Genomic DNA, 15,582 nt, shown 5'->3' with positions numbered 1-15,582 from the left:
GCTGAATCTGATTTCTGTTTCTAGGCCAACTGTTATTAGTTTCCAGAACCAGTAGGCTGACTGATACAGTGATACATTGAATTGGAAGGTTCTTTTAATTACTGAATCTGAATTCTGCTTCTAGACCTACTGTTATTAATTTCAGACCCAGTAGGCCGACTATTACAATGATTAGAAGGTGTTTTTGATTAACCCCTAACCAAGAATGGAGTTTAAGAGCCAAGGGAAGGGTGTTTTGGAACTAGTTCAGGTAACATGACTGAGAACACTTTCCAGATTACAACTGTTAAGTTTGATGGATCAAACTACTTAGAATGGGTCCAATCAGCCATGTTGGCCATTGGGGGTAGAGGAAAACTGAACTATTTGTTGGGGGATATGAAGGAACCAACTAAGGAGGATCCCACTTATGCTAAGTGGATTCAGGAGAATTATTTGGTGATGACATGGCTGTGCAACTCTCTACAGCCACACATCAGCCGAAACTACTTGTGGGCAAAAACAGCCAAGGAAATATGGGATGTTGTGAAAGAAACCTACTCTCAGCCCCTTAATGTTGCTAGGGATTATGAGCTGAAATGTGAGATTAAAAATCTCAAGCAAGGAGAGAAACAAGTCTTTGTTTATTTTTCAACCTTGAAATCCCTGTGGCATGAAATTGACCACCTTGAAACAATTGAATGGGAGAGTCAGAAGGACGCACAGACTTACAGAAAGCAGGTTGAAACTAATAGAGTGTTTGAGTTCTTGGCTGGTCTGAATTCTGAATATGATATTGTGAGAGAGCAGTTGTTGACAAGAGACAGTGTAACTCTATCCCAAGTCTATTCCCTAGTGCACAGTGAAGAGACTAGGAGAAAAGTTATGCTACAGCAACAGCCTTTCGAATCAGCCCTGGCAGCAGTTAGGCCCAAATTTGGGGGTGATAAGGAGAGGGATATGAAGAAGGAATCTAAGAAGGACCTAGTATGTGAGCATTGCAATAAACCTAAACATACTAAAGACACTTGTTGGAAGTTGCATCACATGTAGTTTCAGCAAAACTCAGAAACAAAAAGGGGAATGCAAATATGGTTGTTACACTGATAGTACAACCTCATCTGGCACAAGAGGCACTCCTCTAGACACCCTAGTTGCTATCTGAGCTGCTCTAACTCAGCTGGAAAATGAAGTTGGTAATTCAGCTCCACCTCCTCAGACACCATCAGCTCCTCCTACCTCATCTTTTGCTCATTCAAGTAATCAGGCCTCAACTCACCATGCCTCATCTACAGGTAATACAGAACATTCTTGGATAATAGATTTAGGAGCATCTGACCATATGACTGGCTTGCCATCACTATTTACTACCTATCATTTATCTTCCAACAGAGAAAGTGTCCATTGTTGATTCCCTTGTTCCTATTTCTAGCAAGGGAGACATCAAGTTGTCTAATGTCATTTCCTTATATTCAGTTTTGCATGTTCCTAAGCTTAGTACTAACTTGTTTTCAGTTAGTAGCATCACAAAAAACCAAATTGTTCAGTAAATTTTTTTCCTGATTGATGTGTTTTTCAGGACCTGGAGACAAAGAAGGTGATTGGGACTAGCCGTGAGACGAATGGAATCTATCTGCTTGGAGGGAGTTCTCATTGGGAAGATAGTGAAACTAAGAGGTCTTTTGTTTCTCAGTCTATTGATTAGTTGAGTAAGTTGCCATGGGAGGGTATAGATATTTCCTGCTATTTGTTGATGATTATACTCGATTTTCTTAGGTCTATCTTATGCGTTCTCGAGATGAGGTTCTAGCATATACCCGGATCTTTCATCAGATGATTTTAACCCAATTTGGGGTCAAAATCAAAATTTTTAGATCCGACAATGCGAAAGAATATTTTGCAAACCCATTAGCCTCTTATTTGCTTGACCATGGGATTATCCATCAGAGTACCTGTCCTCATACACCACAACAGAATGGGGTTGCGGAGAGAAAGAATAGACACATATTGGAGGTGGCCAGAAGCATTATGTTTACATCCAATGTGCCTATACGTTTCTGGGGTGATGCTATTCTTACAGCGGTATATCTCATCAATCGAATTCCTTCATAGGTTCTTGACATGAAACCTCCTATTACCCTTTTATATCCTGATAAAGAGTTATTTACCGTCCCCCTCAAAACCTTTGGATGTACTTGCTTTGTTCAGATTCTTGGACCTCATTGTTCCAAATTTGATTCTAAGGCCTCAAAATGTATCTTGCTTGGTTATGCACAAACTCAAAAGGGATATTGCTGCTATGAACCAACTTTTAGAAGGAAACTTGTCTCTATGGATGTCACCTTCTTTTGAGTATGTACCCTATTATCCAAGGGTTTCTCCTCAGGGGGAGCGTAGTGAGGTTGGGATTAACTCATTAGAAGTTCATTTACCTATTCCATTAAGTGAAGAGGGATGTAATGGGGAGGGTTGTCAGAGGTGCAAGGATGTGAGAGTTTATCACAGACGGTGGAGGCAGGTTGATTTTGGTCATCAGCAGTCTAGGCCAGCCCCAATTCCTTCTGCAGATCCAGATCCAGGTACCACAGTCCCTTTACCAGATATTACAGATGAGATACCTTCCACCATTGAGCCTTCACCCTCATTGGATGACCTTGACCTTCCCATTGTAGTCTGTAAAGGCAAATGTTGTTGCACCACATCCACAACTCACTACATTTCCCAGTTCTTGTCCTATGCTCATTTGTCTCCCTCTTACAAGTCTTTTCTTGCATCCATTGTTGATATTCCCATTCCCAGAACAGTACAAGAAGCCTTGTCAGTTCCTGAGTGGAAAGATGCAATAAAAGTATAAATGGATGCCCTCATCAAAAACAATACCTGGGAGATAGTTGATCAGCCTAAAGGGAAGAAACCGGTTGGATGTAGATGGGTGTTCACTGTGAAACATAATGATGATGGTTCCATTGAAAGGTATAAGGCCCGATTAGTTGCAAAAGGATTTACTCAAACATATGGTACTGACTACTTGGAAACTTTTGCACCAGTAGCAAAGATGAACACTATTAGAATCCTATTATCTCTTGCAGCCAGTTACCCTTGGTCGTTGTATCAGATGAATGTTAAAAATGCCTTCCTCAACGGAGACTTGCAAGAAGAAGTTTATATGCAGTTGCCTCCTGGATTTTACGGTACAAAGACAGGAAAGAAGGTTTGTCGGTTGAACAAAGCCTTGTATGGACTAAAACAGTCCCTCAGAGCTTGGTTTGATAGATTCAGACAAGCCCTTGAAAGGTTCGAATATGTGCAGGCCCAGTCAAACCACACCTTGTTTATTAAGAGAGTGGATTCTTCCTTAACCTTGCTTACTGTATATGTGGATGATATTGTAGTAACAGGGAGTGATAATAGTGAGATTTAGTCCCTTAAGGTGAAAGATCTGGGAGAGCTACGATACTTCTTGGGTATTGAGGTAGCTAGGTCCAAGCATGGGATTTTTGTTTCTCAAAGAAAGTATGTTCTTGACTTGTTGGAAGAAACTGGAAAGTTAGGTGTTAAGCCTGCTAATACACCTATTGAACAGAACCACAAGATCAGTGTTGAGGGTGGAGAGCCTCTTGAAGATAAAGCTATGTTCCAACGGTTAGTTGGAAAACTTCTTTATCTTTGTCTCACACGACCCGACACCAGTTATGCAATCAGTGTTGTTAGTCAGTATATGCATTCTCCTAGAACTACTCACCTCCTTGCAGTTGAAAGGATATTGGTAGAGTTGAAGAGGTGCCCAGGCAGAGGCATTTTGTTCAAGAATAATGATCACATGAAAATAGAAGTTTACACAGATGTTAATTGGGTTGGATGTGTTGATGATAGAAGATCTACCTCTGGATATTGTGCTTTTATAGGAGGTAATCTTGTCTCTTGGAGGAGTAAGAAACAAAATATTGTTTCTCGTTCCAGTGCTAAAGCTGAATATAGGTCCATGGCAAATGGTCTGGCTGAGATTCTATGGTTGAGATCATTATTTGAGGAGTTGGATATTGTTTATGAGAAGCCCTTAATGTTGTACTGTGATAATCAGGCTGCCATTAATATAGCCCATAATCAGGTACAACACGACACAACTAAGCATATTGAAGTGGACCGACATTTTATTAGAGAAAGGGTTACATCTCAAGAAGTATGTCTTCCGTACATCACCTCCGACATGCAGCTTGCAGACCTCACCAAGGCTGTTTCAAGGAAAAAGTTAGAGGCAGATCTATGCAAGTTGGGAATGACAAATATCTATTCCCAACTTGAGGGGGAGTGTAGAGAACACTAATGTGGACCCACTAGTGTGGTCCCCACTGTGTTCGTATGTCAGTAATTAGTTATGATTAGGATTAGTCTATTTCAGTTTTATCTTATCTTATCTTATCTTATTATCTTGCCATGTAAGCAATAAGTTATCTTGCCATGTAAGCAAGTCAGTCCTTTTACAATTATGATACTATGTATATAAATTTAAGAGTGGGGCAGCTGTTTCTAACACAACCACTCTCTCTTTTCTCAGAATTCTCTCTCTCCTCTCTTCTCCTCTTCTCTTCTTCTCTTCTTTTAGTTTCTATTCAAAACCTAAGACTAGTTGCAATCTTGTACGACTACTTATCTCCTCTGCCTTCGAGATCAATCTGCTAAATACCTCAGCTAAAATGGTGAAGAGGAAAGGGGATAAAAGGTCCCCTTGTCTCAGTTCTCTTAGGGCACCAAAGAAATCTTTGACTGCATCATTTACCAACACTGAGAAGTCAGAAGATTGTAGGCATCCTTTAATCCATTTACACCATCTTGCTCCAAAACCACACTTCCTTAATGCTTCAATTAAGAACTCCCAGTCCACCAAGTCATAGGCTCTCTTACACACAATGCCCTTCCTTCCTACTATCTTGAAATCCTCCACAAACTCATTGGTAATGAGTATTTGATGTGATATTTGTCTATCTTGGATGAAGGCCCCTTGGATTTGAGATATGATTGATGGGAGGGCCTTTTTTAACCGAAAGGGAGAAGACTTTTGCAAGACTACAACAAAATGTCATGGACATTGAGCAGAAAAGAAAAAATGAAACAGAATAACATGATTGCCCTTAAATAAAGGGACTAAAACAAAAGGCATGGCTTACCAATCAAAAGGAAAAAAATGGCTTAGTTGCATCTGTTTTGTTAAGTTGAATTCCACAAGTGATGTCTGGGTAACATAACGGTATTCATCTAAGTTACTAAATACAGGTCATTACCTTGGTGGAACTAAATAAAATCTTATCCTACCTATTTGGAGTTGGCTACATGTATCATGTTTTATGACTCCACCATATCAATCCTCAATAAGATATTTTTTTATCAGCAAACCCTCAATAAGATCCTCTCTTTGATCACTTGAAAACAGATGCTGCTTAAGTGATGTGAAGGAGCCAGTAGCTCACTTATTGCAGCAACTGTTTTCTGATCTGGTTTATTTTCTGCAACTTTCCATGAGAAGTTGGGCACTACCTAAAGACCTTTCCATCTTGATTATAGCAAGAGGATCTATTTTGTGGAATCTCCTTGCTTTTGCAGTTTGCAGGGGTCTTTGGAAGAAGAGGAATTTCCACATATTCAATGGAAAAAAGTCTAATTCCCCAGACATCATATCAAGATGAAGAGAGTTCTGGTTAGATGGATTTTGGTTCTTATGAAGTTTGAGCCCTTCGCACATGACCATTTTTAGACACTGGGCTGACATTATTATTAATTCTAATTTTGATGTATAGAGAATATAAGATAAACATGTACATGGATATACACGGTTTGCTCTCTTTAACCATGTAGAGCTTATATTGAATGGGGGCTTGTTGAGAATAAATCAGTTTATGTTCGAGTATCACCAGGTTCCATTTTTACCTTGGGTTATGTCTTTTCGTTTCTTATGAGGGGGTAGAACTATCTTTTTATTGTGTTATGTAACCCAAAATTTAAATATAAAGAGGGCAGCCGATGGTAGCAGTGCAAGTCAGGCACCTGATTTGAAAACTTTACACAATTTCAGGCTCAGGCTTCTAGGATGGGCCCATTCAAATTTTAACAAACTCTCAACCGAAGCCCACCCAAGTTGTACCCTTACCTGATGGTTGCATGGTTTCTTCTTCTCTTCTCCTCTTATATTTCATCTTCATCTATTTCTTTTTCCTTTTATTTGTTTGAAGCTTAAATCATTTCAAGTTGGTATCAAGTACACATCCCATCATACAGTTGCCATTTTGGTCTTCTTTCACAAGCACAATTTCTAGAAACCATATGAATTAGATCAGGAGTTATATGGTGGATTGAAAAATCTAACAAATCGATTTATATTAATCAGTATTGCCTGATTTTTTTTCAGGCGGTTTGAAGATTTTTCTGCCTAGGTATGAGGACCTAGAGATCAACCTCTATCAAATAAGGCCATTACCCAATGTTGATCCTAGACATCTTGGGAGTTGGGAGGGTGGACTGTATAAATACATAACCTGTTTTTTTAATTGTTCTTATGAGCTGAATGATCTAACCAGCAGTTAAAACTTGTAAAACCATGACCAATCGAGCTTTATAGTTTTTGTCTGGTCTGTATCTGACAACATTGATTTAAACCCATGTCCTGGCTGCAAGCCTGCAAGTAAGATATTTATTGTTCAATGTGTTATATCTCAATGTCACTGTTTGGTGGTATATCTTAGCTGAGTACTCGTCCCAGCAATTTGAAACTGGATGGATCTGGCATAGACACATACCAGACCCAAAACCAACTAAACAAAGGTGTTGCTGAAAGAATATCCAAAGTATGAGGTCACCATCTGTAAATATAATAATGTACCATTTTCAGAGACAAATTATAAGGTGAATCATTTAGAAATTCAAATAAGCTTGTTCATTCTGACAAATAGATAACTGCAACAAAAAAGAGCTTTTTGTTATACATAGAGGTGTCATGTTTTTCTGATAAAACGCTTACCTTTGTATTATCTTTCTTCAAGTGAAATGCTTGGTTTTTCTTCCTATAAAGATTCTCTGGCAGAGAAGTATAAGATTGCAGCACATGGATAATTACATAGATCATCCAACCAATATATCCAAGAGTAACTGTGGTCATCAGCATCAACCAATCATAGGTTTGAAAATAATGAAGTCCTTCGAGTGACAAGCTTCTGAGATTTAGTGATAACTCCATTGCAGAATCATAGTTCTTAATTGATATCAGATCTTCAATTTGATCTAAAACAGAGGAATAATTTTCCAATGGTTTGAAGGGCTTGAAATGTAGTGAGTTTGATTGTTTCATTTCTGCTATTGTCAAGACAACAAGAAGAAAACAAAACAAGTCCCTCCCTCACTCCCTCTGCTTTATTTCCAAGATTTGTGAATATAAAGTATATAACAAAGAAAAACAAAGAGGAATCCCTCCCACCATCCTCCATGTATTTGCATCAAGCACAATGGCCAAGTTTCTTCTGGTCAAGAAGTATCTAAGGCAGAGAAAGATAATGGTCGGTGATTAGGGTTGGGGTTTGGGATAGGGAGGATGCTACCTATTTGTTTTCCAGTTTCCTGTTGTATGAGATGTACTACAGTGTTCTGCTTGCCCGTAGTGAGGTTGATGAATTAGGCTTCTACCTCTAATGATATACTCAGTTAGAATGATGGATACCTTCTCACATCTATCCATAGATGATATTTGGAGAAACTGGAGTGAGGTGGCAAGGAGCTCTTCAAGAAAGAAGCTGCAATGTGTTCCTCAGTCACCTCCAACTGAAGATTTCACCAAGTTAAATTTTGATGGGAGCAGCCTTGGCAATCCTGGCCTCTCAGGAATAGGAGGGATCTTTAGAAACAATTATTACATTGTTCTCAGGTCTAGTGGGTATAGGGGATTCAACTAGGGCTAATGGGATGGATACAGAAGCCGGGGACTCTTATTTGGGCATATAGGGACAAAATTAAGAAGATTAAATGGTTAAGCAGTAATATGACAATGAGTGTTCAGTGGGAGAAGTTGGCTAATGGGTTGGCTGATGCTCTAGCTAAGGAAGGGGTCAATAGGAATAAGTTATATTGGGCTTAATTGTAACTCCTAATATGTGTTGTTTCTATTATGACAGGTGAAACTCACACCTCTCCTGGGGTTGCCTTGTACTTCTGTAGATATATTGATTATTCTAATAAAATTGAAATTAATTATAAAAAGGAAAACAGTTACAAGACACAGACCAGACTTAACAGTGTAATCAGTTGCCTAATGAATTTTCAGTCCCAGTTTTTTTATGGTTTTTCTGGGCTGAAAAATTTAACTGTCAGTATTAGTTATGACGGGGGGATTCCTCCCAAGTTAGATTTCTTGTTGTATGAGATGCACTACCATTTTGTTTGCCTCCATATGGAAGCTCATGGGTTAGGCTTCTTTTCCTATGAGAACACCTGAAATTTCTACTTCTGACTCTTTTTTTTTTTTTTGATCAATATCTACTTCTGACTCTTTCCCTGAGATAATAAATCCTCTTGATCAATTATAAATCAAAAAAGATAAATAGTGGGCATGGGGCATCAGGACCAAAGCAAAGAATGACCAAGAAATTTAGGCCAAACAAGGAAATATGATATGTACAACTTGGAATGGATGCAAAGATGATTTCTATGTTAAATATGCTTTAACTTCTTTTGCAGAGAACAAAAGCAAGCTAAGTTATTCAGAACTATTTCTGCTTTCCCCATTAAAAACCAAAGCAATAACTTCCTCAATGCACATAAATTAAAACTTCTTTGCAAATTAAAAGGAAGAAAATGCTCAAAAGCTTTAAGAAAACAATATCTCAGCCAGTCGAAAGAGTTGGAGGGAGATTGATCCCTCTTCTCAAAATGTTTATTTTATTAATATGTGCAAAGGATACGGGACTTGCGAAGGAACTGATTTAGAACTTGTTTTGTGTTAGCCAGCACTGCTTCAACTCCATCTGCCTGGATAAAGAACAGACAAAGTTTCATTGCAACTTTACTGCTTAGATTGATATTTAACCAAACCAAAGCATGGCATATGAGTGAAAAATCTAACAATAAATATACATGGCATAACTACAGGACTCTTTAAGTAATGCAAACAGTATATACAGTGAAAGTATATAAAACTAACCTCGCTCAAATTAATGTAACCCAATGGTAAATTTCCAACTGAGTTCACAGGACATGGCAAACCAAGAAGAGTTGACTGCCAAAATTTCAAGGGCCTATCAGAACAATGAAGTTCAAGGTAAATAGAGCAAATTAATTTTCTATACAAATAAGCTAGAAATAAAGAACCAAAATAAAGAGATTATAGATGGTAAAACCATTAGTGGTGCTATATCAGCTTGATTAACATCCACCCGTTCTATGCTGCTGAGGCCCCATTCAATAGGTGTAGGCATGTTATGCATATGCTCATCAACAAAACGAAAACCAGTATCAAGATGGCTACTGTGGGATAACTGTTTGGGATGCTTAACACCTGCTCCCCAAGCTACAAGAGGGGTATCAGTGTTTGTAGGATGCCCATCTCCATGACTTCCTATCAGTATAAGTATAAAACAAATTATGACCATGTCAGAATTTTTCAATGCACAGTGACTGATAACCTAGAAGGTTATAATTGTAACAAAAGCAAAATGGCATCGGACAATAAGAAGCATGCAGAAGTAGCTAATGAAATTGTATGTTAAAAAACCAAATAAAACAAAAAGAGCAAGTAATGTATTTTCTTGATAAATAGCTTATGGATATTGATATGAAGACTTCCAATGCTTCAGCATTTCCTGATTGTTGTAGTCAGAATTATGATGCACATTTTTAAACTTCCAACGCTTCAGCTAAAGTTAATAACCTTCTTTAGCTGTTAATTAATATGAATTTGCTCTATTAAATACTTATTATAGTAGTATTATTTTTGAAAATAATGAAATTAAATCTATCCTTTAGATGTGATGATTTGCCACATTTTTGGAGGAAACTTAATGTTCTTAATAAAGAGAAATGCTATTTTTTCAATTAGCATACATGCTGAATGGTATATAAAACTAGGAAACAAGCCAAAAGTCAGTTTTTTATATTATAAAATTTTTATCGTCTAGGCGACTAGGTGACTAGGCACCCCAGTGTCGCCCAGAATTGCCTAGATGCCTTGAAAACTATGCTTTCTTTCATGCAATTTCCTGTTACTTCTGCACTGTTAGATGCACTATAACATCAGTTACATAATGTCCCCTCAACTATGGACATAGATCACAGAAACCATTGACAACTAAGATAGAAGTATAGCACGATTAAGAGCTATGCAGATCAAAGAATGAGGCTTGCATAAAAGGTTAAATTCAAAAACAGTCCAAAGTTGAACTTAGAAAAGATGCCAAAGTTTTTCAAACCTTTGTCACTCATTCCATGATCAGCTGTAAAAATATAAGCTGTTTGGTTGTCCTTGAAATAACCTTCTAAAAGATTATATACACCTTCTGCAATACGATCAACAACCCTTACATTATTTAGATAGATGGATGAATAGGGCCGATGTGCATGACCATTCGAATCACAACCAAGTAGGTGCAGAAATATAACCACATTATCCTGCATAAGTAACTGCTTCACTCTTGGATCACCCTCAGACCTATTTAGAAGTTCCTGGAGCTGATCAAAGGACCATTGATCCAAAAAAGATGCATCTGTATGGGGGAAAATCAATATGTAATGCATCAAAAATAATATCCATGGCATTTACAAAGATGACAGTCTCCTGATTCCTGAACCTGCATTTTTTTCTTTATCTTTAAGTGAAAAGTTTTGCTACTGGAAAATCAGTGTGATAGAAAGTATAAAATTCAACATAAAAGGGATGGCAAACAAAACAACCACTAAACATTAGACACCAGAATCGCCAAAGAAAACCATTCATTCCTTTCCCAACACTGACGAAATTTTACCCAATATTTTTTCCTTCACTAAAGCTATTCAATCCATAAATCATGCATGTACTATACAGAGTTCAAAATATCAATATAATATGCCTCGTATCAGGCATATTGTAGGTATGTCAGGGCCACTGATATGGGTATTATGAAGAGTTATAAGATTTTGACTTTTTATAATTGAAATGTAATTCAATACTCAAAAGAAAAATCTGTTACAAATAAGCCCAGAGAGAGGCTCGAGGTGCAGCCTCACTCTTTAAGAATAAATCAGCACTACATGAGATACAAGTAACCAATAGTGGAGAGATTATACACAATCACAAAGCTGCCCAGAACAGAGAATCCCTGTTAGCCCCTTGTTTTACAAGAGAATCAGCCATCTCATTAGCCGATCTTCTTACCCATTGAATCCTCACTATCATATTCCTTGTTTTGCAAGAGAATAAGATTTTGACTTTTTAAATAACTAATATATTATGTGACAGGTCTTTTGTCAAATTGTTAGACCAAAATATTAAAAAAAATAATAGTTTTGTTGAGCTGAAACTCTCAATACACAAAATTTACACATTGAGAGTATTGATACTTTGAACCATGGTATTATAATTGTAGAGATACAGCTAATTAATTTGTGGTCCCAGTTATTTGTTATTGTTTTGCTGTTAGTTATTATTGCTTCTTTATTGTTTCTTTCTTCCATATAGGCGAAAGGGGTATTCCTGTTTTCATATCTCTTTTTATTTGATTAATATAAAGAGCAGTCATTGGGGTGGCAGGACCACAAGATTCTACACCTTTTTTTTTTCTCACTCTCTCTATCCTCTCTCTTCTCCTTCTCTGCTTTCTCTCTCTTTTTTTTTTTTTTTGCTGTTTTTCTTACTAAAACAGGTCTGATTAGTGGTTACCACTGGTTATGGCCAAATTGGTATCAGAGCAGGTTTAGGATCAAGTAGGGTCCTCATGTGAACTTGATCCACCCAGCTACATGAGAATTCTCTAGGGCTGGAGTCTACAGCTTTCATCACCTGATTCTTGGATGTCATTGGAGACTACAGGAGGTGCCCAGGTGTGAGATATTGGAGATTGCCCAGTGACCAGGAGTCGGAGAAAACAGGTCAGTGTGAGGTTTAGGGTTTAAAAGTGGCGCTCAGGCTTTCTTGGGTAGATTTCCCATTATTATTGAGATCAACACCTATTAAAGTATTTTAGAATCCTCTAGAGGGAGAGATTATCAGTTTGACTTTCTCCAGGGCTGATTCTAGGATTTCCTCTGGAGAGTGATCAGCTACTGTTTTTCAACCAGCATTTCATCTGTTATTCCATTTCTTTAGTTTCCTGGAAAAGGTTTGTGGGCTGTTGCTGGAACCAAGGAGTCAGATTTGACCAAGGAGACAGTCAAGAGGAAGGGCTCAGAAGTGTTGGATGGGGGGTGCTTCTTACAGTTGGGGTTCCTGAGAAAAGGGCATTGAGAAGGAGGGCGGAGGTTTGGAAGATAAGAAATCTGACAAGGCTTTTCCAATCATCAGGGGAGAAAAAGGAGGTCCAGTGGAGATTGAGAGTTGAGCTACAAGATATATCAATGTTGGCAAGAGTTTAGGATTGCTCTTTTGGAACGGTGAGGAATTTGCTAAATGTGCATTTGAAGCTTTTGAAAGGAGTAAGAAGAAGGAGAGGCTAAAGAAACGCATAGTAGGAGGAGAGGCAAGAAATGAGGGTGGTGACGGTGAGGAAGAAGATTTTGGAGTAGAAGATTAAATGTTGGGGTGCCAGCATTTGGCAAAAGTTAGGATGGTGGCAGTCAGGAAGAAGGTTTGGATCAGGAGTTTCAATTCTGCTGGAAGATCTTTGGAGAATGTGTTTCTCTCCTCATTTTTCTTTCTTTTTTTTTTTTGTTGTATTTGGTTAGTGTTGCTCTGGGTGTTGTCTCAACACCTGCTGTCATCTATAATCAGTATTTTTTAATTATTTTAATGAAATTTTCTTCTTATCCTTCAAAAAAAGGTTTGTGAGCTATTGCTGAACAGCTCTTGAAGGGACTAATTTGTGTGAAAAGGAGTGGAATTGTGCAGTTTTCTCTTAGCTTGTGAATCAGTTGAGGTGTGTTCAGCATGGAGACAACTGGAAATGAATCAAAATCACATGGGGAAGGACTTGTGGGCAGTGTTTTAAAAGTACAAGGTGCAAAAAAGGCGCAGGGGTCAATTTGCGCCTAAGGCGCAATGCAAGGCGCACGCCTTTTTGAAGCAAGGTGCAAAAATACAAAAAAAAATGCTAAAAAATAAAAAAAAAATTGTCAGAAAATTCAAAAAATATTAAACATAATATAAATAAAAAATATTAACTTAAAATTTAAAATAATGTTTTAAAAAACCTATTATCTAAAATTAAAATACATAAACATAAGATGTAAAGCATATTCAAATGAGAATTTAAAAATAAAATCAAGCATATAAAACATTTTCAAGCATGTAAAACCTCTAATCTCTTTTTTCACTCAATTGCATTACTTCAAGTAGCTAATGTAGTGTAAAATATATTACTTCGCTCGCTCACTGAAGCTCCGAGAACCCCCAATTTAGTAATGTTGTCCATTCATTCATCCTAATAAAATGTCTTCTTAAAAAGCAATTAAAACTATAAAATCATTATTTTTTGTGTGAAAACTAAGAATTTAAGACCTAACGTGGACTTGTTTGGGTTGCCTCGAGGAGCGTGGCACGGGGGTTCAGGGGTGTAGCCCCCAACCCAGCCGCTATGTTCAAAAAAAGCAAAAAAGCGTCAAATTTTCAAAAGGTGCATGCCTAGGTGCACCAGGCGTGCGCCTTTTGAAAGGGTTGTGCCTAGGCCTAAGTGAGGCGCGTACCCTAAAATGCGCCTCGCCTGTGCGCCTAGGCGTGCCTTTTAAATCATTGCTTGTGGGGGCTGGAAATGTTGTAGACAGCAATTATTTTCAGATTACCACAATAAAATTTGATGGAACAAATTATTTGAAGTGGGCCCAATCAGTCATCATGGCTGTTGGAGGAAGAGGAAAGCTAGGATGTGTGACAGGAGACACTAAAAAACCAGCAAAGGAAGATCCATCACATGGTAAGTGGGTTCAAGAAAACTATCTTGTTATGACTTGGTTGTCCAATTCTATGCAGCCTCATATTAGGGCAAAAATAGCTAAGGAGATTTGGGATAATAGTGAGGAAACTTACTCTAATCTCCTTAATGTTGTTAGAGCCTATGAGTTGAAACGTGAGATGAACAATCTTAAACAGGGGGAGAAACTAGTATCAGTCTACTTCTCCACCCTAAAATCATTATGGCATGAGATTGATCACTTGGAGACAATTGAGAAGGAGAACCAAAAGGATGCAACAACATATAGGAAATTAATTGCATCTCTACAGCTAATCATGAATGTATTATACAAAGTTCAAAGTATCAATATGATATGCCCTGTATCGGGCGTATTGTAGGTATCTTAGGGCCATTGATATGGGTATTATAAAGAGTAATAAGATTTTGACTTGTTAAAACACTAATATATTATGTGACAAGTCTCTTGTCAAATTGTTAGACCAAAATATTAAAAAAAAAATATTGTTCTGTTGAGCTGAAACCCTCAATACACAAAATTTGCATATCAAGGGTATTGATACCTTGAACTAGGGCTGTTCACAGGTTGATTCAATTCGGTTTTACTTAATATTATCAATCGAACCGAAAAAGTCGGGCTATCTTTAAGAGCAACCGAAAATTATCAACAACTAAAGAAAATCGATTTCCTTTTTCATTTTACCTGAAATCGGTTTAATCGGTTTTAATTAAAGCAAACCGTAATTAATGTTTATTTGAAAAGGTCAATTGTTGATTGGCCCAACCTTTAACGGCTATGCCTACAATTATTACCAGCCAATAGCTATGCGGGCTATACCTACATCTGCATGTCAGTCAGTCATGTCAAAAGTCTGTCAAAATAGGTATATTAATATTTTTCTAAAATTTTTCTTTTACTTTGTAAAACATGTTGTCCCTTGCCAGATTTACTAACGTGTCAATATAGGCAAATGGATTGGACATGGAATGTAGTGGCTGTCAAACTAAGAAAAGACCAAAATCATTATGTTTTTTTTAACATTTTACATATACATGAAAGCTTTTCCATCGGTTCGGATCGATTTGAAGTCGGATTATACAAGGTCAAAAACCGCAGCTGAACCGAATTGTCGGGTTCAACCATTTTTTAAACTAAAACAGACCAACTGCGTTTTAGAACTGACCATGTTAGGTCGAGTTGGTTCAGTTTGGTTGGTTTGGTCGGTTTACAATATATTATGAACAGCCCCACCTTGAACCATGGTATTATAATCACAAGTAGAACTTGATCAAGTAGAATTGGTGAGAAATTTTTTTACTCTTATCAATCGTTGGCACCTAGAGTGAAGATCTTGCTCACACAAGTCCCATTGTTGACCAACTTATTGACAAATGGCCTTGCCAAGGATAGAGTTGGGAGGAGCAAGTTGCATCTGGGCCTGGAGTCTAGGTTTTAAAGACTAATGGAATTTTCTCCCCTTATGTTTGTTCACATCCCTCTTTTCTGGAGGTGGGGTCTCTTCCTCTTTGCTTA

At 37.7% G+C, this 15,582-nt stretch overlaps 1 protein-coding gene across 2 annotated transcripts in view; it reads right to left on the bottom strand.

Moving 5' to 3' along the window:
* The window catches only part of LOC104607951 (sulfatase and phosphatidylinositolglycan class N domain-containing protein), a 54,220-nt gene that overhangs the window by 21,512 nt on the left and 17,126 nt on the right, over positions 1–15,582 (bottom strand). For both annotated transcript variants that reach the window (XM_010273746.3, XM_010273747.3), the window contains exons 4-8: positions 10,422–10,715; positions 9,354–9,571; positions 9,158–9,232; positions 8,919–8,985; positions 6,989–7,317 (exon numbers count right to left, since the gene is read on the bottom strand). In XM_010273746.3, coding sequence (XP_010272048.1) covers positions 6,989–7,317; positions 8,919–8,985; positions 9,158–9,232; positions 9,354–9,571; positions 10,422–10,715 — 983 coding nt within the window. The remainder of the gene's footprint in view (positions 1–6,988; positions 7,318–8,918; positions 8,986–9,157; positions 9,233–9,353; positions 9,572–10,421; positions 10,716–15,582) is intronic.

Source organism: Nelumbo nucifera, chromosome 4 (genome assembly GCF_055504915.1).
Source record: "Nelumbo nucifera cultivar China Antique chromosome 4, China Antique-T2T, whole genome shotgun sequence".
Taxonomy (NCBI): Eukaryota; Viridiplantae; Streptophyta; class Magnoliopsida; order Proteales; family Nelumbonaceae; genus Nelumbo; species Nelumbo nucifera.
This window is presented reverse-complemented; position numbering and strand designations above follow the sequence as displayed.